At 42.9% G+C, this 25,789-nt stretch overlaps 1 protein-coding gene across 2 annotated transcripts in view; it reads right to left on the reverse strand.

The window, feature by feature from the left end:
• The window catches only part of KREMEN1 (kringle containing transmembrane protein 1), a 72,614-nt gene that overhangs the window by 39,548 nt on the left and 7,277 nt on the right, over positions 1–25,789 (reverse strand). For both annotated transcript variants that reach the window (XM_019426559.2, XM_019426560.2), the window contains exons 2-3: positions 11,283–11,445; positions 6,178–6,269 (exon numbers count right to left, since the gene is read on the reverse strand). In XM_019426559.2, the coding sequence (XP_019282104.1) occupies positions 6,178–6,269; positions 11,283–11,445 (255 nt within the window). The remainder of the gene's footprint in view (positions 1–6,177; positions 6,270–11,282; positions 11,446–25,789) is intronic.

Here is a 25,789-nt window from a genome sequence, read left to right on the forward strand (position 1 = left end):
AAAAACTGCTAACAGAGACAAAACATTTTCTGTAATTGAGAGACTGCCTTGACAACCACTGCCAAAGTGCCCTTGGCTTTTTTACGCAAGCTCTGAACATAGCTTTAAAAACTCTTTTTAGGGGTCACAGTTGGAAGCATTTTTGTAGGGAACAACAAATCTGTTTTAACAAGGTCAAGGTGGCATTTAATTAAAAGGCACTTGAGCCAGTGAAGTCAGCAAAGGCACCATTTTGCAGAGGTGCTGTGGCTGACACCCTCTGGGGGCTCCTTTGTATGAAGGATGCAATCTCTGGAGAACTTCTCACAGATTAACAGGGAGAAACTTCGTCCCAAATCCCTAACACGGAAGTTTGAGAAGCTATGGCAAAACATCTCTTTCTGACACTCCACACTCTTCAACCTCATCACCATCTTCCTGGGTCAAGTCCAAGCTCTGTACCCAGACCACAAGACTGCCCATTATCTGGCCCCACCTAATTCTTCTCAGACCTCATCTCTTGCCCTTCCTTCTATAAAATTTCTATCTTGGGATGCCTGGGTTGCTTAGTCAGTTAAGCATCTGACTCTTGATTCGGCTGAGGTCATGATCTCGCAGTTCGTGAGTTTCAGCCCCCACATGGGGCTCTGTGCTGGTGGTGCTAAGCCTGCTTGGGATTCTCTCTCTCTCCCTTTCTCTCTGCTCCTCCTCTGCTCTCTCTCTCTCTCTTTCTCTCTCTCTCAAAATAAATAAATAAACTTAAAAAATAAATAAAATTTCTATCTCAGCAACACTGACATTGCCTAGGAATTCACCAATGTGTGCATGCGTGCAAACTGTTCCCCCAATACCCTCCCTACTCCACCAACCCTAACATCTAGTACCTGGCTACTTCAAGTGTAGTCCTACAGCTCTGCATCCCAGGGACTGGTTAGAACTGCAGAGTCTCTAGCCTGTCCCAGACCTACTGACTCAGAATCTGCACTTTAATAAGAACTCTGTGATTGTACTACTACTACACTTTCATAAGGAAACTAACAGTTGGAGAAGCCATGTGCCAAGATCCCACCTCTTCCAGACGCTCTTTTTGATAAAGAGTAGCCCCTGCCTCCCACCATGCCAGGGAAGATGTACCTCCTACACTGTTCCCAACCTTCTGCTCATCTCATTTATTACAAAGTATGTTGCATATGCTTATCTGTTTATGTGTCTATCCTTGGTCCTAGACTTGGGACTCCCCAAAGGCTGCAGACCATGCTATCCTTGTGTTCCCTGTGCCGTGCGAGGTACTGCATATGGTCAGAACTTAAAAAATGTCATTTGTCACAGCTAGTGATTTTTTAAAATGTTTATTTATTTTTGAGAGGGGTGGAGGGACAGAAAGAGAGGGAGACACAGAATCCAAAGCAGGCTCCAGGCTGAGAGCTATCGGCACAGAGCCTGATGCAGGGCTGGAACTCACGAGCTGTGAGATCATGACCCACGCCAAAGTTGGACACTTAACCGACTGAGCCACCCAGATGCCCCAATAAGTTTGTTTGTTTGTTTGTTTTTTAAGATTTTATTTTAAGTAATCTCTACATCCAACGTGGGGCTCAAGAATCACACACTCTACCAACTGAGGCTGCCAGTGCCTCTTAATAAGTTTAATAACTAAAACTTTTTTTTTTTTTTTTTGAGACAGAGAGAGACAGAGCATGAACGGGGGAGGGGCAGAGAGAGAGGGAGACACAGAATCAGAAGCAGGCTCCGAGCCATCAGCCCAGAGCCCGACGCGGGGCTCGAACCCACAGACCACAAGATCGTGACCTGAGCCGAAGTCGGACTCCCAACAGACTGAGCCACGCAGGCGCCCCAATAACTAAAACTTTAATCACTAACTTTAGTAACTAACTCAGATACCTGTGAGCTGTGTGCAAAAGTATTACAATTTAGGTTAATTGGGTTAATTATGTTACACATTTGAACCCAGATACTTTGAATGTTGTATTTATATATTTACTTTTAAATACTTTAAAAAATATTCTAAAATTGGGACACCTAGGTGGCTCAGTTGGTTAAACATCCGACTCTTGATTTTGGCTCAGGTCATGATCTCATGGTCATGAGATAGAGTCCCGCATCGAGCTCCACGTTCAACATGGAATCTGCTTGAGATTCTTTCTCTCCTTCTCTCTCTGCCCCTCCCCTGCTCTCTCTCTCTCTCAAAACAAATAAACATTTAAAAAATATTATAAAATTTTAAGATATGATAATAGGATTTATGAAACTTTCAAACATACACAAAAGCAGGAAAGACTAACAAGCCCATTGTCATCCAGCATCAACAAATATCCACTTTTTAAAAAATCATTCTAGTTTCACCTATTCCCCTCATCTGACCTATTTATTCTTTGGGAGGCTAGATCATTAAAAAATTTTTTTTTAATGTTTATTTATTTTTAACAGAGAGAGAGAGAGAGAGAGAGAGAGAGAGAGAGAGAGAGCATGAGCGGGGGAGGGGCAGAGAGAGAGGGAGACATAAAATCCGAAGCAGGCTCCAGGCTCTGAGCTGTCAGCACAGAGCCAGATGCGGGGCTCAAACTCACAGACCGCTAGATCATGACCCAAGCCGAAGTCGGACGCTCAACTGACTGAGCCACCTAGGCACCCCTAAATCATTTTAAAATAAATTCCAGATACATTATCATTTCAACCACAAATATTAAAAAAATTTTTTTAATGTTTATTTATTTTTGAAGGAGAGAGACAGAACATGAGCAGGGGAGGGTCAGAGAGAGAGGGAGACACAGAATCTGAAGCAGGCTCCAGGCTCTGAGCTGTCAGCACAGAACCCGACATGGGACTCGAACTCACAAACTGTGAGATCACGACGCGAGCCAAAGTCAGATGCTTAACCGACTGAGCCACCCAGGTGCCCCTCAACCACAAATATTTTAGTATGTATCCATAATTTAAAATGACTTAAAAGATTATTTATATATATATCTCCACCATGCCAGTATTGTACCCAATAAAATTAACAGTGATTCCTTAATATAATCTAATAGTCTGTGTTCAAACTTCCCTATTTTAGAGATGAATATTTATAGTTGAGTTTGTAAATGTCAGGTGAGTGCTTTATACCAAACAAATAATAGCTCTCAGAGATGAGAAGGTAAATTTATCATGTCTGTTGTTTCTCAAAGCCCAAATCAGCTTTGTGAAGGAAATTTGCCTTTAAATGCCATTTGTAGATTTCCCTCCACCTCAGAACTAGATAACTTTTACAAAACTATACCAAACTTTTATAAAGAACCTAAAGGTAAGATAGAACAAATCAGAAGGCATGCTGAGGTCCATTCAAGTGTGTCCCTCGGAAGCAATGAAATCAGTGGGAATGAGAATGGTGAGGAGGATGGTTTAACAAAAGAGAGATATGCAAAGAACAGGTATTAAGCCAAATGGTTTCCCCCTCAACAGCCAAACCAACAGCACTCAGAGTTGTAGAGGATGGGATCTAGAGGGATGGTAACCTTGATGATGTTGAAATTTGCCAATCTATATTTGTTCTGTCTGCAATAGGAACTTGGGGTTTCTGAGAAACATACCAGCAGATGTGCTTTGAAGAGTAAATCCAATTACCTCAGAGTTGTTCGCCTTTTAAGGGGTAAGTTCTGATCCAGTCTCCTTAGGTCAAAAACACAGTTCACGCTTCTCTTTGCCCCCAGTTTGAATCATATTTCATCTCTGCCTCCCTGCTTTCTTAGCTCTGTCCGTAACACGCTGACGGGCAGAATTCCGGTCTCCACACAATGGCCCGCCATTCAACCACATTCTGCTTTGTCCCTAAACATCCACTCCCCCAGCTCCTGCTGCGTCTGTTATATTCAGATATGAACTTTCCAGGAATCTGATCATGTCACAGGCCTTTTCCTGTATGACAAGTTCGACGCTAATCGTGAATAGTGGGCTTCACACAGAGGGTTAGTGTTATTCATGAAAATTATGACTCCACATCCAGAAATAGGGCAAAACTGGCCTAAAATAGGCAGGCTGGATCTCCATTGAGTCCAGTAGGCAATTACCAAGGTTTCTTGCTTCAAACAGCCCAGAAGTCTTTCTCAGCAATGTTAATCAGACACATTCGAAGCATAATGTTCTGCCAGGTCCAAGGTCTGAGGCTTAGCTAGATGGGGGAGCCCTGGTGCCCACAGGGTGAATGGAAGGGTTTTCCAAAGAACCAAAGCCAGACACTGTTCCCTCCCCCACCACCTCCCAAACCAGGTACTCCTCAGCTCTCATTCCCAACTTTTGTATGTCTCCCTGCCCAGACCATTTCAAGGCCAACTTTAGAAGCTTTGACAGGGCTACCAAAGGACCATAAGGAAAGGAAATTATATTTGATTTTCCTTTTTTGGAACAGTGAGGCATATCCAGCAAATATTAGGAATTAGAGGGGTACTAGACGGGTTGTTTCATTTTCCGGTGATTCTCTCTTCTGAAACTTAGTTTCAGTGACCGCATGAGTCGGTTCCCGTTGGCCCAAACTATATTTTATAAATGTGAGTTGAGGATTATCTTTCCAAATAAAAGCGGCCAGATTGAAATCCCCTCTTCGCCATTCCTGAGAGAATGACATAGGCTGGTACTAAAAGACTATCTTTGTGTAGAACAAATGGACCGAGGAAAATCTGCTTTCCTCTCCCCCTGCCCCTTTCTTCTTTACATAACTAGAGCCAAATGAGATGTTTTTCATTTTAAAAATTTGATTAAACAGACTGAGCAAAAGCCCATTCTGCTGGTCTTTACTGTTTTCTCGATTTTGGGACTGAATCAAGGCATACTCGGGTTGGAAGGATAGGGAGGCCAGGGCCTCACTGCCAGGCAGTGGTGCCATTCGGAAGTTTAACTTTTAGAAGTTGAGAGCTGGGGCCTGCAGCGCTGGTTCAGGGGATGCCCCTGCCCTGTGAGGCAACAGAATTCAGACTGGTGTGGTGGGCGTGAGTGAGAGGTCCCAGGTCCCACGTGAACCTCCATGTCACTGTACACACATAGCCTCCTGACCTGACGAGCGAGGAAGGTGGCAGGGCCAGGAGTGAGGGTAAATAATATGGAAAAGACAACTGGGTAGAATGATTATGAATAAGCTGTCCTTTCCCTCAGCTCTAGGAACTGAGAAAACCTGCCTCGTTGGCTTATTTAAAAAGTTGTCAAGAACACTACATTAGGAAGCTCCTTAAAGCGCCATTGTAGGGGCGCTTGGGAGGCTCAGCCTCCGACTTTGGCTCAGGTCACGATCTCGTGGTCCGTGAGTTTGAGCCCCGCGCCGGGCTCTGTGCTGATGGCTCACAGCCTGGAGCCTGCTTCTGATTCTGTGTCTCCCTCTCTCTCTGTCCCTCCCCCGTTCATGCTCTGTCTCTCTCTGTCTCAAAAATAAATAAACGTTTAAAAAATATACATATAAAAAAAATGCCATTGTAGTTTTGGCTTCTGTACTTTAAACCTTCCTGCAATATTTTCTACCTTGTTTTCAAGTATCTTCCTAAGATTCTCTGCCACATCGCATATTCCCCAAGGGTCAGCATATCTTTCTGCCTTTGCACCTCGCATATAATAAACACTGAATATAGAAACATGAAGCAGCTAGAAAACAGGCCGTGGAGTAAAATGCTGAAGAAACTGGGTTCTCAGTAGTAGAGAGCAATGAGGTATGGGTTATCATAAATAACAACAGAACATCTTTTGGCTTTGGAGAGTATCAATTAAATACTTACTGAATACCAGTCTTCAGGGGAGATAGTGCGTGAAATGCAAATAGCTAATGTCATAACTTAGTTTTACTGTCTATCAAGGGATTCTTCATTCATTCTAGACAATTCATTCCCAAAAGTATAAGGTAGTTTTTTCCTCTTTGGCTTGCTATTGAGTTCATGCCAACTCTATTCATGAACGAATCAGCATGAGGAAATTAAGTAGAAGTAGAAATTCTGGGTGGGCTTATCCATCAAGGGAATGGGGTCCTGAGGGAAGCAGGCATTCAATTTCTGAAAAGCCTCAATAAGAGATGTGAAAATCCTCAGCCCAGGACGGCATCTCCTTTGATCTGCTTCATGAAATCCACCTGCCTGAATGACCTGTCCTCTGGCAGTGACCTTCCACTCTGAACCCTTGCTGCTCAGTGTCCCGAAACCCTCGGCTGGTGTGTCAGGGGCTTACTCTGGCAAGCAGGAATCTCACAGTACTTCCAGTAGACGCCGTCCTCGTGCTCTGCCACGTAGCACCAAGGGCTCACATCTCCATCTGGGTTTCTGTCGGGGAAAGAACATGTAAGTAACATTTCTGTCGTGTTAAGTCAACTGGCTCATTGCTTTTTCAGTATTACCAAAAAGGAACGTGTCAGCCTCTGTGTTACTTCTAATCATTGGTATGCATCTCAGTGCTGCCTCTTATGAAGAAGAGAAAAATGGGGGGGCACCTGGCTGGCTCGGTTGGTACAGCTGGGGGCTCTTGATCTCAGGGTCATGAGTCTGAGTCCCACATTGGATGTAGAGATTACTTAAAAAAAGAAGAAGAAGAAAAAGAAGAGGAAGAGAAAAATGGTAACACTACAAGAACAAGCTTATGCACTCTGACATATACTTTAGAGTTTGGGGGCAGGGGGTGGTGTGCGTGATGAGCAAAGGTGATTCATATTTACACAAATTCACGACAGTGTAACCAGGACAACTGACCACAGAACAAATCATGCCAAGCAGCACTGGCACCTTAAGTGTGAACACAGTGACTCCCATGGCTGAGAGCACAGGTGTGCTCAATACTGTGGATAAGAATGTGAATAGACCCAAATGGTCAGGATGGCAATTTGGTAATTAGAGGCAAAGGCCCTAAAAATATGCAAAGCCCCTTTGCCAGGCAATTTCTCCTTTAGTACTTTATTTTAAGGAAATCTTCACTTACAAAGATGTTCACCACAGCATTTTGACAATACAAAAAAAGTCAGAAACAACTATTAAGGATTGGTTACATAAATAGGTTATATCCATATAAGGGAATGCTGAGTGTCTATTAAAAATGCAGTGTAGGGGCACCTGGGTGGCTCAGTCGGTTGAGCGTCCGACTTCAACTCAGGTCATGATCTCGCGGTCCGTGAGTTAGAGCCCTGCGTCGGGCTCTGGGTTGATGGCTCAGAGCCTGGAGCCTGCTTGGATTCTGTGTCTCCCTCTCTCTCTGCCCCTCCCCCATTCATGCTCTGTCTCTCTGTCTCAAAAATAAATGAATGTTAAAAAAAAATTTTTTTTTTTTTAAATGCAGTGTAGAGACACATCTATTGATATAAAGACATATCCACATCTTGTTAGGTTTTTTAAAAGGGTAGTTCTAAAACACGATTGGGAACACAACCCCGTTATTTGAGAAGATGGCTTCAAGAAAGGATACACATCAAACCCTGGAAAGTATCTCTGGAGAATGAGACTAGCAGTAATTTTAATCCCTTTTCTTTTCTGATTCTCTTTATTTCCCTATTTTTTCTACGATGAACACTGTGTGATTTTTTAAACAGTAAAATAAAATTCACATAATACAGACTCCACTGACAAGCTTTCACCAGGATCAGTCTAGTTGACACACGTTTGATAGAAACAGGTCCTTTTCCTACCTCAAGATACTAACTTCTCAGAAAATTCTGAACAAAGCTAAGCCATCAGGCAGAACATGCAATCCTGTGATTCTGGTACCAACTTCTGATACAGCAGTGATATTTTTAAAAGGTTTATTTCACATTTCTAAATGCCCTCGAAGGTCTTTTCAAGTCAAGGATGCCCTGACAATATGGGCTACACTGCTGAAACAGACCCCAAAATGACAGGGTTACCAGGCACGCAGAAAAGCCCTGCCTTCTCCCCACTGCTTTCTGAGCTCCCTTTCTCGCAACTCAGAACACTGGAAACCTGACACTCCAGTTAGGCCGGAAATGGGCACAGAGACCCTGCAGCCAGGAGCTTAGGAGCCACCCCAATCAGGCCTGAGAGGGATAAGCCTATTGTGTGGTCCAGAAGATAAGCCGCCCTGAAGCACAAAGGGTCCTTTTATTTTCTGTGCCCAAGGGCAGGTGCCAGCGCCAACTCTGCTCTTCCCGGTCCCTCTGCTTCCCCTCTAATCCAGAGCCGTCGAGCCTGGAGAAGTGCATTCCCATCACTCGCCATCTCGCAGACATCTCAACTGCGACGGGTCTGGCACCGGAGCACAAGACAAACATGGTGTCAGATATCAGCCGAGAAATCAAAGCAGGAGAACTTGTACAAAGCCCTTCTTTAAACAGTATTTCACTGTCATCTTCCTCCCTCTATTCAGTGTCCAGCTTTGATGTACTATATGGTAGAGACCTTTGAAAACAACTGTTTATTATCAATGTCAAAAACCATTCTGAAAAGCATCAGAATAGCTTAATAAAGAATAAGCAAATTCATCCTGGACTTCGCTGCAGTGCTAAAACAAAAGCCCTGGACCCTCCGATGTGATGATAATCAACATTTCAGAGCCTTCCTTTCTTCTGAAGTAAAAACTGGTAGTTCAGGTCTGGTACATTCCATCAAATCAAAGGAGAGGCTGCAGCTGGCCAGGGCCAGGAAGAGGGTGGTTCCCCCCTTACTCTCACAATGGATAACTACTGTGCACTTCTGGGAGCCTATGTAGGGCCAGGTGCTAATCTATGACAAAAGACTCTTTTTTTTTTTTTTTCATATAAATCAAACCTTTTTGGAAATTTAAAATTTACCTCAAAGTCAGACTTAAACCCAGGACCTCTTCTGAGAAGACATATTGACAGAAAGCAACAGAATAACAGCATAAACCAGTAGCCCAAGAGACACTTCAGAACGAGAGTATAAGTAACAATGGAAAAACAACAACAAGGGGCGCCTGGGTGGCTCAGTCGGTTGAGTGGCCGACTTCGGCTCAGGTCATGATTTCAGGGTCCATGAGTTTGAGCCCCGCGTCAGGCTCTGTGCTGACAGCTCAGAGCCTGGAGCCTGTTTCAGATTCTGTGTCTCCTTCTCTCTGACCCTCCCCCGTTCATGCTCTGTCTCTCTCTGTTTCAAAAATAAATAAATGTTAAAAAAAAAAATTTAAAAATAAATAAATAAATAAATAAATAAATAAAAACAACAACAAAACCCGACACTGGTTTCCCTTCCTAAATACTCTTCCCAACCCAACCCAACTATTTCTATGAATAGCAAAAGCAAGGGAAGGAAATAAACCAGAAATGGAGTGGGGTTATTTTTTTTAATTATGCAAAAATTCTAATGAATATGTATAACTTTGAAAATAAAATGTAAAAGAATGACTTGATGAGCGTATGTAACTTTAATGATAAAATGCAATAGATAGCAAAATGCGAAGTACCACAGATTGTTACCTCTGGGAGATGGGGCTTGCTGAGGATTTCAGGGGAAAGATGTAAAACAGGGGCTTTACTTAAACATGTATCTGTAGTTCTGAGAATTTTGTGTGTGGGGGGGAGCTTTTAATATTTTTATAATAACAACTAAGAAATAATGCAACAGCAACTGTAGGGAAATGGCCAGTTGGTACAAATTAGAGCAGAGGTGAAAGAAAGACCTGAAGGCACAGGCATGACCAGGATGACAGGCCTCAGACGTCAAGACATCCACAAGGGTCCTGGAGTGTTAGCAAAGGTACGTAGGGAGAGCAGAAGGTAAACAGTGTGGCCCATGCAATGCAGGTGTGAATATGTCGGCTGAGCTGGGTTGACAGTGCCATGGTTGAGATTCCAACGTATTGGTAGAAGCAGGGACACAGTGTGTGGCTCAAAGAGTCACTCAGTGATCATTTCCCCCTGTCCTGATGGCTCAACAGGCTGCCTTTGCACCTGTCCTAATAATAACTAAATTCTACACAGTGTTGAACCATGAGTCACATTATCAGGATCTTGAGTATAAATCGTTCAAATGTAGTTGTAACCAAAAGTGCTTAGAATCTTTCTTTGCTCTTGGGCTGCCTGGGTGGCTCAATAGGTTAAGCGTCCTACTTCAGCTCAGGTCATGATGTCACGGTTCGTGAGTTTGAGCCCCACATAGGGCTCTGTGCTTTCTTTACTCTTGTCCCTATAGACCAGTGATTTTTAACTTGTTTGGGATCACTGATAATTTTGAGAATCTGATCCAGATTCTGATCTAAGTCATGGATCATCTCTGCAGAAAACTGCAAGTACACATTTGAAGCACCTTGGATCTCAGGTGAAGAGACCCTGCCAGAGTCAGACAGAAGGTTAAGACCAAGGAAACACCTTAGTCTATGGAAAGGAAGGAAACAGCACAGATCTGATGGCTATAGCTGTTCCCAGAGCAAGGTTATCCTGGGCTGGCAGAGGGTAGATAATGTAGGACAGCTTCCTTTGCTCAGAAGCAGAAAGTTTGGGCCACACACGGTGTTCTGCCTGACCACCGCATTCACAGCAGCTTAAGAAGTTTGGCTATCTATGTATTGTCCACTGGTGGTAGGGCCAACTAAGAAATCCCTTCCCAAGAGACCTGTAAGTAATCAGATGGGAAAGCAGAGCTCTGAAAACCAGTATCAAAGCAACTGAGGTTGAAAAGAGTAGTAGAGGGGCGCCTGGGTGGCTCAGTCGGTTAAGCGGCCGACTTCGGCTCAGGTCATGATCTCGCGGTCCGTGAGTTCGAGCCCCGCGTTGGGCTCTGTGCTGACAGCTCAGAGCCTGGAGCCTGTTTCAGATTCTGTGTCTCCCTCTCTCTGACCCTCCCCCGTTCATGCTCTGTCTCTCTCTGTCTCAAAAATAAATAAACGTTAAAAAAAAAAATTAAAAAAAAAAAAAAGAGTAGTAGACTGTGGTGTGCATGTGTGTGTGTGTGTGTGTGTGCACACGCACGCATATGCACACGTGCACGTGTGCATATACACATGCAAGGTGTGGGAGGAAGATTTTTTTTTTTAGTATTTATTTATTTTGGGGAGAGTGGAAATGGGGGAAGGGCAGAGAGAGGAGGACAGAGGATCCTAAGGGGGCTCTGCGCTGCCAGGCTGACAGCAGCGAGCCTGATGTGGGGCTCAAACTCACAAACCTGTGACATCACGACCTGAACTGAAGTCAGATGCCCAATTGAATGAGCCACCCAGGTGCCCCAAAAAGAGGATTTTTAAAAGAGTAATAAGAAAGGCCTTCTGAATTAACCAAAAGGAGACAAAGAAACTTTCCATAGCTGTGAGCTAGGCTGGAAGGGACTGGAAAAGAAGGCCAAAGATTTTTTTTTTTTTTAAAGCACTCTGTGGCCCCATCTTACCTGCAATAGTTATGCTCGCCTAGGCCCCCCTCCCCATTGGGGTATTTCAGAGTGTTGTATGGATGCTGGAAAGTCTCGTTCCAGAACAGGCATGGCTTCCCGCCTTGCAGTGCCGTCCAATTCTGCGTTCCCCTATAATCTGCACCATTGGCTGTGAAACATTCTAGGAGAAAGAAAAGACAGAGCAAACTAATTTTCTGGCAACATCCACAGTTTCCTCCCTCTCTGGTTGATGTTTTATTTGTTTTGTTTGGACCCAGCTGGAAATGGATAGTGTCTTGCTAGATCCTGGACACCATGAAGTTAACATCGCTAGGGCTGAGTAAATCTGAAATGCAGTCCCCTCCAAATGCTAGGCTAGTCTTGGCAATAGCTTGTCTACAGACACTTTACAGATACTTTTCCCCTAAAGTATACAGATCCCAACTAGGATATAAACATGGAGGTGAAATGTATTGAAGCCCATGAAGTGAACCAGGAAACCCCCAAATCTGGGAACCGTTGGCAACAGCCATCACAAGGAATTCTGGGTGCTCGGAGGGGGTCACTGGTCTCGCCAGTGTCTCTGTGTGGTAACTAGAACCAGGTCACCAGCTGTAACTGAGCTCTCCCCTACAGTCTGAAAGGCTGCACTGACACTTGGATTTAATAAGACCATCGGATACAGCAACGCTTTGGAATCCCAATCACACAAGTCTGGGAATGACTCACATTCCCTGGTAATGAAGAACAGTCCTCCCCATGCTGTTTGAGATAGAGATGCAACAGAACAGTCAACAGGAGGGAGCGAGCAGAGGCCAAGTTGGCATTTTTCTCTCACCTCTTTCTGAAATTCCTCCCTACAAGACACACTGAACATCGTCTCAGGTCCAGTTAATAAAATGACAAAATCCCTGCAGGTGCAACCATGTGCTTCTAAAATCTGCTTCTCAGACTTTGGGGGGGATGGGAACTGAGGCTGATAGGATTTCCCCCCACATATTGCATGCATTAAATTCACAGAGATTCATGGGAAAGGCACAGTATAAAGAGCAATTTTTAAAAATTAATTTAGTTGAAACTGACAGATAGAAGTACTTCAAACACTTCTTGAAGATGTTTCACCAGGAACCTGACGATCTGGGGGAGTTACACTGACATTCTCAGCTGTCTTTCTTTCCTTCCCCTGGCAGGCACTGACCTATAACTTCCGGTATGAAGGGCTCTTAGTGCTGCCTCCTGGTGAAGTGCATGCGCCTACTTCAGTCTAAGCACGTGAACAACATGAGCACATCTACATTCTAGAAGATGCTTTTTTATTTTATTTTTAATGTTTATTTATTTTTTTTAGAGAGAGACAGACAGAGCACAAGTGGGGGAGGGGCAGAGAGAGAGGGCAACACGGAATCTGAAGCAGGCTCCAGGCTCTGAGCTGTCAGCACAGAGCCCAACATGGGACTTGAACTCACAGACTGCAAGATCATGACCTGAGCCAAAGTCAGACACTCAACTGACTGAGCCACTCAGGCACCCCTAGAAGATACTTCTTTTTATATTGAAAATCTATCCACAGACCATCTCTCTGCCTGTACCCCCTTCCTCCTACTATCTGGGCTCTGTGTCTTGTCTGGAATAGCATGGTTTTATGGACAGGCAAAATAACCTGGAATCCCAGGCCGTACAGAACGTCATAACAATTTATCACGTTTGGCGTGACATTCATATATTACGGTAAGGGCGACTCATCAGGTAGGGGTGCCTAGGTCCGACTTTGGCTGAGGTCATGATCCCATGGTTGGTGGATTCAAGCCCCGTGTCAGGCTTTGCACTGACAGCACAGAGCCTGCTTTGGATTCTCTCCCTCTCTCTCTGCCCCTCCTCTGCTTCTGCTCTCTCTCTCAAAAATAAATAAACATTAAAAACAAAACAAATGTTCAAAGGTAATTGAAGAAGGCAGTTCAGTGTGGCATAAAATACACTAAACCGAGAGCCTAAGCCCTGGCTTCTTGTCCTGGACCTGCTGTTGGCCAGCTGTGCGACCTTGGACGAATCACCGTCATCCACAGCACCACTAATGCTTACATAGTGTTTTACTGTGTGCCAAGCTCTGCTCTAAGTGCTTTACAAGTATCAACTCCCCACCAACCCTCTGGGGAGGTCCCTCAATATCCTACTTTACAAGATGGGGCAACTGGGGCACTCAACCACCCCCTACAAGGCCTCTACTGGAGCCCCCTCAGGCCATCCTTGTTTTCTCTATCCTCCCCCTCACCCCACTTCCCATTCATCACCAAATCCTGTTGACTTTCTTAAATATACACCCTGAAAGTGCCCTCTCCTCTCCATCTGGGGTGCCACCCCTTAGGCCCTTCACCATCAGAGGACAGCACAGCCTTGTTCAGGACTCACAGCTTCCGCTTCTGTATTCCTGCAATCCATTCTCCACACAGGTGCTCAAAGTGCCCAGGAAAATGTGAGCACTGGAAACAAAACCCAAACCCTTCATCCTTGCCTGCAAAGCCTCAGTGATGTGGCCCCAGGCCTTCCCTCTCACTGTACTCCGAGCTCTTCTAGTCACTTGCTGTGCTCCTGCCATATTGGTTTGCTTTTAATTCTGTAAACGTACCATGCTATTTCCTGCCCAAAATGTTCTTCCCTTAACACCTCCCAGCGCAGACTAAATGTTACCTCAGAAAACCTGTCCCCCCCATCTCCACTCCTTGTTTTCTGCTATTTGTCCATTTGCTTCATAGCATTTATTACCACTAGGAATATGTATAATCTGCTAGACAGGGAAAGAGGGACTCTGTGTGTGTGTGTGTGTGCGCGTGTGTGTGTACATCAAACCCTATCCCAACCCCAGGGTTAGAATGGGACCTGGGAATTTGTATTTCTAAAAAGCTGCCTAGGTGCTTCTGTTAAGTAATTTGGCTTGGGAACCACTAGACTGGATGATTCCAAGAGCATCAAGCCAATCTTTTGTCAATTGCTAGAATTTTAATTGCAATGTGCTAATACATCTTTTACTCCTACCACAAGTGGTTGAGGAGTGGCCCAGGAGCCAGAAAGGCAGGCCAACCATTGGAAGGCCTTAGCAATAGACAGCAACCTGCAGGATGGTGGGGTCAGCGTTCCCAGAGACTCAGATGACTTGATTTGTAACACAAAAGAATGTGGCACCTCTCCACATCTGTCAGTCCACATGAATGGGGATGAGGTGGCATCTGAGAGAAGGAATGGCAAAGTGCAGGCTTGTTTGCTTCAGTCTGTTTCTCCTAGACCTAATCTTATTCTCAGTTACATTAGGGAAACGGAGGCAGTGTACCACATTTTATGATTCCCCCCCCAACCCACACACACACAGATTTGCCCAGTGCATATCAATTGTGGGAAAAAACCCAAGAAGAACAAACTTGAGTATTCTGGATTAAGGTGATATCACATCTTGATTTCATCAGAACATCAGAGTGGGTAAGGAAGGAGGACCCCTCCTCCCTTAATTTCTACTGCTTGAAACTGATATAAGCTTTGGCTAGATAAGCAAGAAATGGCTTAAGCCAATAAAAAAATAAAATATCACATGATATTTATGCATATCACAGCTGTATATTTATGCACTCAGTGAAAGGGAATGAACAATGGTGAGAGATCTCATGTCTAGGATATCATTAATCAATCCATTCAACAAATACTTATTTAGTACCTACTATGTGTCTGGCACTGTTCACAGCACTGGGGCTACACTGGGGAACACTGTGCAGTCACAGAGCCTGTGCACACCCGTGCACACACAGGGGAGCCACGTTCATGAAAAACTAGTCAAATTCACATCAGGTAGTGAGGAGGGCTATAAGGAAAAATGGAGTAATGGGATGGAGACCGAATGGTGGGGGTTCTCTCTTAGAGAGGTTGGGCCAGAAAAGGCCTGGAGTGGAGGAGGCATTGGTCAAAAGGAGGAAACAGAACCATGTAAACAATGCGGGAAGATCGTTACTGACGGTGGGCACAGCAAAGAGAAGACCCCTGCAGGCCCCTGACATGCTGGGCAGGTATGGGAACTCAAGGCAGCTCCTTTAACCTGGATTAGGGTGAGTGGGTGGGAAGTGAAGAGGAGGAAAGCAGGCAGGTAAGGCCAGGACACACAAGGTCTCGAGCCTTATATGAATCAGATTTTGGCCTTTGTTCTAAGTGAGGGGGGAAGCCAGCGGAGGGTTCTGAGTAGAGAAATGACATGATCTGATTTACCTTTTAATGCAACTGTCTAGCTGCTGGGTGGGGGAAGAACTTTGGAGAGGTAGGAACTCAGCCAGGAAACATTAGTCAGGTGGTTACAGCAGAAAAGACAGGCTGGCAGCCGAAAGGTGGTAAGAAGTGGCCAGATTCTGGATGTACTTTGAAGGCAAAGCCAAAGGTATTTGCTGGGGTTTGAATACAGGGTCTGAGAGAAAGAGGAGTGGGGTATAACTCCAAGGATGGGGGCCTGAATGGAGAAGTCATTTCCTACAATGGGGAGGACCCAAGAAGGGCAGAGTACCTTGGGTGGAACCCAGGGTTTGGCTGTGGATCAGTTGAGTCTGGGTGGAGATATACAGTAAGCAGATGGCTCAGTGAGCCTGGAGCTGAGGAAAGAGGCCGAGCGAGGATGGGGCTAGAAATGTGGCAGTAACAGCATGGATGCGTGGAGGGAACAGGATTACTGTGTGTGGAGACAGAAGATATTTGGGCCGAGCCCTGGGGTCCTGCAACATTTCAGGCTTGGAAAGAGGAGGGCCTGGAGCTGATGAGTGAGAAAGTGCAGCCTGAGAGGTGGAGAAAAGCTAAGAAAGTGTGTGGGTCTCAGAAGTCAAGGAAGAAGGTGATTTGAGAGGGAAGGAATAACAGACTGAACAGAGGAAACCTCATTTCCTCATCTTCTCTGGCTAGATCCCAATCACCTCACAGAATTCATCTGTTTGACTCGATCTCTCCACCAGAAAACTCCAAATATTTTGTGTTGGGGATTGAATGGAAATAGGCCTGATGTGAAACATAAGCCTGACAGAAATTTAGTAATACAGCAGAAAACTTCCTCCATAAGGCTGGCATCAAAGCACCCAGAGCATTAATTCCACTTTTCTAAGTTGCTAATTCCTTATCTTTTCCCCTGTCATCAAAATCCTCTAAAGTATGGCATATGACATTTATTTGAAAAATTGGAGATGCTAATTTTATTGAAATTTCCTTGAGATAAGTGGAATCACATGAGGATGATCAAATCCTTGGCTGAGAATCTTGAGCGAATGATTTTGTGGCAACTGGCTATTTTCTGTAGGACCTGCTATGCTATGAAGTGATAGTAAGATCTGTGGGCAAGGCCCCACGTTTGGTTGAGAGCTCAGTACTCCTTCATTGCTAATTAAAGCAAACTGGAGCCTTCTCCCATAAAGCTGTTATTGTTTGTTATGCCTGGAATTTTGAAGTGTTGGGCATAACGAGAAGACCTGATGCCATATACATTCTAAACTTTGATTTTTATACCTCAAAATCCATAGGATCTCACATATTCACATGGTATATGTAAAAAGTACTTGGAGATTTCAATAATTGACAGGCATGAGCTGTAGAAGACATAGAAATACTCCCCCCAAAATATTTTCCACATTATAGTTCTCAGTCTACCTCTTGGGGAATCCTTGAAAGATGGGGACCCGCTCCATAGACAAATACTACATATACAACATTGACAATTTCAGAAGTGTTCATGGAATTCCTGAAGCCCTTCTATGCAGCCCCAAGTTCCATTAACTCTAAGTACCCTGAAATAAGTGATATCTACAGAATACACACACACACACACACACACACACACACACACACACACACACACAGAAATTTATAGGCTTGAATATTTAATTTCAAGGGTTATGAAATAGTTTAAGTCAAATACCATTCTGCACAGAAACTTTCTATTAACAATGTGGTATGGTATGGAAATCATACATTAGGGTCTGATGCCAGACTTCAGCCTATGGTTTACAAGCTACAGGCACTCAGCTAAACACTTTGAGCCTCAGTTTCCTCACTTGTAAAATGGGGGATTAGGGCTCAGGGCAGCTGGAAGAATTAGAGGACGTACAAGTAAAATGTCTAGCACACAGTAGGTATCCGATAAGTTATTACAACATAATTATAAAGTTTTTTTAAATAATCAAATTTTATTATAAATTTGAGACCATGATGATCACATATTTCATTCTGGTCCAGAAAAATAATTATTTATAGGGATGCCTGGTGGCTCAGTTGGTTAAGCATTCAACTCACATCTCAGGTCTTTTTTTTTTTTAAAGAGAGAGAGAGCATGGGTGGGGGAGAGAGGCAGAAGGGGGGAGAGAGAGAATCTTAAGCAGGCTAGAATGTGACCCTGGGATCATGACTTTAGCCAAAATCAAGAGCCTGATGCTCAACCGACTGAGCCACCCAGGGGGCCCTGAGCTCGGGTCTTGATGTCAGTTTGAGTTCAAACCCCACATTGGGCTCCATGCTGGTCATGAAGTCTATTTAAAATAATAATAATAATAATTAATAATAATAATAATAATAACCTATATTAATTACCTATGCAAGGCAATATAACATGAGAGGAACATCATCCTATTATAATTCTGTTTAATGTTATCAGGCTGCCATCAGCATAGAAAATATATGTGATGTGAGTCCTGTGTTGAATCCAAACATTCAATGAATAAGAGATAAAAAGCTCAGGTCATGATCTCACAGTCATGAGATTGAGCCCTGTGTTGGGCTCTGTGCTGACAGCGCAGAACCTGCTTGGGATTCTCTCTTTCCCTCTCTCTCTGCCCCTCTCCCACTTGTGCATGTCCTCTACCTCTCTCTCTCTCTCTCAAAATAAATAAAAAATAAACAAAAAAAAAGTTTTTTTTTAATGTTTATTTATTTTTTGAGAGAGACAGTGGGGGAGGGGCAGAGAGAAGGAGAGAGAGAGAAGGAGAGAGAGAATGCCAAGCAGGCTCTGTGCTATTAGCACACAGCCCAATGTGGGGCTTGAACCCCACCAAACTGTGAGATCATGACCTGAGCTGAAACCAAGAGTTGGACACTTAACCAACTGAGCCACCCAGGTGCCCCACAAAATGAACACTTTTTTTTTAATTAAAAAAAAATAGGGCACCTGGGTGGCTCAGGAGGTTACACACCCAACTTGGGCTTAGATCATGATCTCACAGCTCATGGTTTCAGGCCCCTCATTGGGCTCTGTGCTGGGCTCTGGGCTCAGAGTCTGGAGCCTACTTTGGAGTCTGTGTCTCTGTCTCTCTCCCCTGCTCACAATCTGTGTCTCTCTTAAAAATAAAACATAAAAAAAAAAAAAAAAGAATAAGAGGTAAGAAAAGGGGCACCTGGGTGGCTCAGTAGGTTAAGCGTCGTACTCTTGATTTCAGCTTAGGTCACAATCTCATGATTCTTGAGTTTGAGCCCCACATTGGGCTCTGCACTGACAGCAAGGAGCCTGCTTGGGATTCTCTCCTTCCCTCTTCTCTCTGCCCCTTCCCCCCCCTCAAAATAAATAAACTTAAAAAAAAGATTAAAAAAAGGTATAATGTAGCAAATAGATTTTTTTAATGTTTATTTGAAGAGAAAGAAAGAGAATGCATGAGCACAAGCAGGGGAGAGGCACAGAGAGAGGGAGAGACACAGAATCCCAAGCAAGCTCCATGCTGTCAGCACAGACCTGGACATAGGGCTTGATCTTGGGAACTATAAGATCATGACCTGAGCCAAAATCAAGAGTTTAATTGACTGAGGCACCCAGGTGCCCCACAAATAGATTTTTCTTAATCAAAATTTCAACTGTGTGATGAAACACATCTTTATTTATATGTTCTAATGAATCCTATAACTCAATATCTGTATGTATTATAAACGAGGAAAACGCCAAGTTAATAAAGTCCCAGCCAACTGAACTCTGCCAGCTTGTATATGTACAGCACTTTTAAAGTTCATGTTCAAAACCATGAGATGTTCTTTTAAAATAATTAAAACTTGACATATATGAGATAGAGGCAGGAAAACAGCAGTTAATCTAAAAGACATTCTATTCTTTGACGAGATTTAATAAAGTTGAAGATTGTGTTCTCAATGAGGCTCTATAACTAGGTCATTGCTAATTACACTATTTGTCTGAAGCCATACTATTGAGAAATAGAAAATTTTTCTCATATTGAGTCCAGAATATTCCTAGTTTTCTGGTAAAATTACTAGTTGGATCTCTATCCATGATATTTATGGGAGTCACTGTTTTTAATCCATCAAAGTTAAATGTCTGTTCTATGTAGGACCACTCAGCATCTCTAGTGATCCTATGTTGGAAGAATTCAGCTGAGTTTGACCGAGTTTGGAATCAACATGAGTCAATAAACACTAAATTCAATTATTTTATGTCTTAAAATAAGACAGCAGAAAACATTTTCCAATGGGAATATCTTCTGTTCCTTCAAAGATATCTCTAAAATTTGGTTAAGTGGGTAGAATTCTAGAAATACAAGGCTGAGGTGGAAAAAGCTCCCATTTAGAGAGCAATACAACAGTGTTGCCAAATGTCTGCTCAATACACCTACTCTGCTGGGTTTCTGGTACAGATCGGTATCCAGTGGGAATTTGTGGATACATCTTCAAAGCGCATGCTCTTGGGAAAAACGGATTTTTGCACACACTCAGAAGTGCTATAGGAATGTTTATTTCAGCTATGCAGAACCCTGAAGTAAAGAGTAAAGAGACACATGACTGTGGGAAGGCAGTGATTTCCAACATTTTCCTACCTTGACATGGCTGAGCTAAGAGCAGTGGTTCCCACGATCATATGGAGGCAGGTTATCAGATCTAGACTAGAGACAGGATAATTTTCCGTATACATAGTACATATGGGAAATCACTGGAATAAAGAGGAAAGCATACCAGATAACCAGCTGACACTGTGTGGTTTGAGCAAATCACCTGGACACTTGAGACCTCTGTTTCTTCACCCGCGAAACAATGGGTTTTGAGACAGTCTCAATGGCCCTTCTCACTCTTAACTCAAATATCAAAACTCTATCATAATGAAACTGAAGTTCAAAAGTCTGGGATGATGAAGTTCAAAAGTCTGGGATGATGTTCAAAAGTCTGGGATGATTTGAGTGTTGATGGCTCAAAATCTCTTCCAAGCTTAAAACTCTCTAAATCTGGGACACCTGGGCACCTGGGTGGCTCAGTTGGTTGAGCATTAACTTCAGTTCAGGTCATGATCTCACAGTCTATGAGTTCGAGCCCCAAGTCAGGCTCTGTGCCCACAGCTCAGAGCCTGGAGCCTGCTTCAGATTCTGTGTCTCCCTCTCTCTCTGCCCCACACCCATTCACACACACACACACATACTCTCTCTCTCAAAAATAAACTAAAAATGTGAACAAAATTTTTTAATCTGGGACACCTGGCTGTCTCGGTCAGGAGAGCATGCAACTCTTGATCTCAGGGTTGTAAATTCGAGTCCCACATTGGGTGTGGAGGTTACTTAAAAATAAAATCTTCAGGGGCACCTGGGTGGCTCAGTTGGTTAAGCATCCGACTTTGTGACTTCGAGTCCTGCACTGGGCTCTGTGCTGACAGCTCAGAGCCTGAAGCCTGCTTTGGATTCTGCATCTCCCTCTCTCTCTGCCTCTCTCTCTCTCTTTCTCAAAAAATAAATAAAACATTTTTTAAAAATTTAATAAAAAATAAATAAATAAAATCTTTAAAAAATGTTTAAAAATCTTATAAAAATAAAATAAATCAGACCCTCTAATTCTACATGTTTCTCTAATGGAAGTGACAATTCTATGGTAAAAAACAAAACAAAACAAACAAAACAAAATTCAACTCCCATGTGGGCCCTGAATCTATCAAAGAGGTACTTAAGCATTAAGCATCCTTTTTGTTTAAACAAAACTACATCTTCAATAAATAAATAACAAGGGAAAAAGAGAAAGAGGGAATCCTATAGGTTAATAGAAACTCTTGTCATATCACCTAACTGTACCGTGCTTAGATCCTGAGTTGAACAGTAAAACAACCCAAGAGACAACCAGGGGAATTGGAACATTGATTACTAACAGGGTATTTGATGATATTAAGGAATTGTTAGTTTTTCTAAGTATGATGATGGTAATGGTACTGTGTTTTTTAAAAGAATTTTAATTATTTATTTATTTATTCATTTATTTGAGAGACAGAAAGGAGAGAGAGAGAATCTGATGCAGGGTTCGATCTCCTGACAGATCATGACCTGAGCTGAAGTCAATAGTTATGTGTGGTTTTTTTCAATGTTTATTTAGTTTTGAAGGAGAGAGAGAGAGAGAGAGAGAGGGAGGGAGGGAGGGAGGGAGTGGGGGAGGGGCAGAAGAGAGGGAGACACAGAATCCGAAGCAGGCTCCAGGCTCCAGGCTCTGAACTGTCAGCACAGAGCCCGACATGGGGCTCAAACTCACAAGATCATGACCTGAGCCCAAGTCAGACGCTTAACCAACTGAGCCACCCAGGTGCCCCAAGAGTTCTTATCATTTGGAGATACTTATTGAAATACTTATGGATGAGATGATATATCTGAGATTTGTTACAAAATAATCTAGTTGGGGAGACGAAGCCAGTACAAATGAAATAATACTGGCCATGGTTGATACTCACCGAAGCCGGGATATGGATATATGGGATTTCCTTACATTCGTCTATGTTTGCATGTGTTCTCAATTTCCCATAATCAAAATTTGTTAAAGGATACCTTGAACACATGTTGTTTTTTATAATTAATCTACCTTAGTTTCTTTTTAAGAGCTGTAAACAAACTCAATCAGCTGTAAATTCAGTCATCTAAAATTAAGATCGACATTCACAGATCATGTTCTTGGGCTATGTATTAACAGTTGAAATGATCACAGAACAAGCTATACTTTTGACCAAAGTGGAATTACCATAAAAACAATCACTCTAAAAAAAAAATCACTCTAATGTTCTTAAAGTTATCAGTAGCTTTTTATTCAAAAATGTTTTAGATCTTTCTTTTTATTCAAGAAAACAGTGTCCTTAAAAACAGTAATGGAAGAAAAAGTCATGCCTCTCAAAGTTATTTTAACTAAAGAATTTATACTTTTGGAAGGGCGCTTGAGGTCTTCTATTTGAATCTCCGGTTTCTTCATCTTTATTAACAGATGAAATATTTAATTGTTTAAAAGACTATTCCAAGAAAATTGAACCTACCATAAGCATAGGACCAGAGGTTCAAGTTCAGAAGACCCAGGAAAACACTTCAGAGGGGAGTCCTTATTATTTGTTGTATAAAACTTTGGAAAACAACCCAGAATGCAGTGCTGGTTGGGTACCACTCTTTTCCCATCTGGCTCTCATCTTGAATATGCTCTACTCCTACCCAGGCAGGGCCCACTGGAAAATGTGCCACAGTTGCCACTGTGAAGGACTTGTGTTTCTGCCAGGAACAGTCACCATGAATACACAGTGCTCAAGGAATTTGTATTTATCATTTAGGATATTAAAAATGCATACAATAATCAAATTGAAGACCAAAAGATAGTTTTTGAGAAAGAATCTAGCTCTATAACATACACAGAGAGATGAAGCCAACCCTCAGTGAAGGAATGGACTCATTCAGACAGAAGTCAACCGTCAGAAGAACTTTAGCTTCACGAATGAACCATGGATTCTACTGCCAACGCTACCAGCACATATTCTATTGCTTTGGTGATTGTGTACCTCTCTTGAGTTAATCTTTGAATACAAACGGATCTACTTCAATCTTGAAATGAAATCTCATGCTAGACTAGTTTTCACTTATGCTTAAGATATTTTAAATCTTAAGATGTTTTAAAATTCAAAATCCAGGGGCGCCTGGGTGGCTCAGTCGGTTAAGCGTCCGACTTCGGCTCAGGTCACGATCTCGCGGTCCGTGAGTTCGAGCCCCGCGTCGGGCTCTCTGCTGACAGCTCGGAGCCTGGAGCCTGTTTCAGATTCTGTGTCTCCCTCTCTCTGACCCTCCCCATTCATGCTCTGTCTCTCTCTGTCTCAAAAATAAATAAACATTAAAAAAAAATAAAAAAAAATAAATAAAATTCAAAATCCAGTTCTCTGATGGAAAATAACTTAGCGCCTTATAAATCAACTTTAAAAGAAACAAAAACAAGATAAAAAGATGGAGCACTATTTGAAAGGTCATGTCTAGAATAGATAGCACTATACTCCTACAGAAACTGGGAGCTCTAAAACAAGTCCCACAGCCTGGTCAGACTTTATCACCTTGAACTGTAATTGCTTAAGGAGCACCTGGTCCCACTTCCACTAGCCCGTGAGTTTCTTGTGCATCTCATCTTCGTATCTTCAACAAGTACAGACCCCTCAGAACATGACTGGCAAATGTTAGCTGAATAAGGGAAGCAGGTATATGGGGGACCTGGGGGGAAAATGCATTACAGACATATTGAGTGCCCTGGTTTCCTCACCATAAGTTGGTGAGGAATCATGACTTACCTCGCGATGACTTATGAGAATATGAGAAGTTCCAGGAAAGTTTAGGTAAAATCAAGTACTTGAAAATCAAATACTTGCTATTTAAGCCAGAGGAATCTGCTATTTAAAGGAACTCTATGGTGAAGCCATGTAATAGGGAATAATCAACCGCCTTTGTAATGAAAACATACATTTTATATTCTGAGTTTGCTTTAAGCAGGAGACACCTGGCACAAATCCACTTCGCCTCCGCATCTCTCGACCAACCCTATTTCACACTGTCTGAAGCTCTCAATCAGTATAAAAGGAGATAAAACAAACTGATATAATCCAGCTTCTGGACAAGTTTCATCAGTATTGCCTGTGCCCTATTTTTAATTTCAGATGGCAAGAAAGTTCCCCTATAATGGAGTCCTGGAGGGCAGCCAACGCTCCATGGAAGCCAGGCTATGGGCTATTCAGCTTCCCTTGGTTGATATGGGATGGTCAAATAAGAGTTCTTGAGTGGGGAGCTAACGAGCAGGTCCACAGCATGTCTCTAAAGCATAACTTTTTTATTATTTTTTTTTCTTTTCCAAAATTTTATTTAAATTCTAGTCAGTTAACATAGAGTGTGACATTGATTTCAGGAGTAGTGATTCCTCACTTACATATAACACCCAGCCCTAGAGCACATCTTTAAAATAAAACCCAAAGCAACAAAGTGGTCGTCTTTTATGAATTGGCACAGGCCTGAGTCCTAGTCAGAGATGCTGGGCATACAAACAATAGGCATTTGATAGGCACTTGTTAGTTGGTCCCGAGGTAAAAATATGATTCAAGTGACAAGTTTCAGAAGCTCTAGCCAGGGAGACAGTTTTGGGCAGAAGGAAAGACTCAGTGTAGCACTAATTTATAAACAAACACAAGCAGAAGCTGTCATGTCTAGGCCAGCCACAGCAATAAGGGTAGACAGTGACCAACAGATTGATTTCATAGTCAAAGGTATAAAGTTTCACAGAGCTATAGCAGGGTTGCCAGATTCAGCAAATGAAAATACAGGATGCCCAGTTAAATTTGAATGGCAGATAAACGACTGATCAAAGTACTTTTTTAGGGTAAGTATTCCCAAATACTGTATAAGACAGATTTATGCAAAAGAAATTATTCATTGTTTCTCTGACATTCAAATTTAACTGAATGCCCTGTATTTAATCTGGCGATCTTCCTCTAGAGAGTAGAAACACGGTGAATCTCAGATGACCTTACTCCATTTAGGTTTCCAAAACACTGTCCACAGAAATGCATATGGACCTCAGATATGGATAACGAAGAATCTACTTTCTTAAGAGTAATCAACAAAATGTTGATCAGAGTTGCCTCCTCCTAGGCCACAGTGAAGGGAAGGACAAAAGAATAACACAATTAGGATGGGGTTTCTCAACCTTAGCACTATTAACATTTGGAGTCAAATAATTCATTGGCGGGGCCGTCCTGTGCATTGTAGGGTGTTCATTTTAGCAGCATCCCTGGCTTCCACCCGCTAGATGCCAGTAGCATACTCTACCCCGCCCCACCCCACCCTGAGTTATGACAATCAAAAATGTTTCCAGATATTGCCAAATGTCCCCTGGGGGCAAACTCTCCTCCAGTTGAAACCACTGAATTAGAAGAAATGGTCAAATAAACAGAAAGTGTCATATCCATTAACCAGTGGTCACATAACAAAAGATTCTTCTCAAGGGAAAAATTCTCAGCTTGCCCTGGATGCCCTCAAGCCCGTAATAAGGATGAGAGGCCTAGTGATTTCAGCTAAGACAATCAAAAACCCCTCATCTGCCACAAGTGCTAGAGAAGAATCTTTGGTGAGCCAAGCCAATGAAGCTCTGCATGGCAGTGCGCACATCACAGCAAGCAGGGCGTCGTACACAGCCTTTGAAGACGTTCCTTTTAAGTTAACCTCCCTTCCAACTAAACTTTTTCCAAATCTCTTCCTGCCATTTGGAAGTTGAGTGATTCTCAGCTGAAA

The sequence above is a fragment of the Panthera pardus genome, unplaced genomic scaffold, assembly GCF_024362965.1.
Source record: "Panthera pardus isolate Hobbes unplaced genomic scaffold, ASM2436296v1 HiC_scaffold_15, whole genome shotgun sequence".
In the NCBI taxonomy this organism is placed as follows: Eukaryota; Metazoa; Chordata; class Mammalia; order Carnivora; family Felidae; genus Panthera; species Panthera pardus.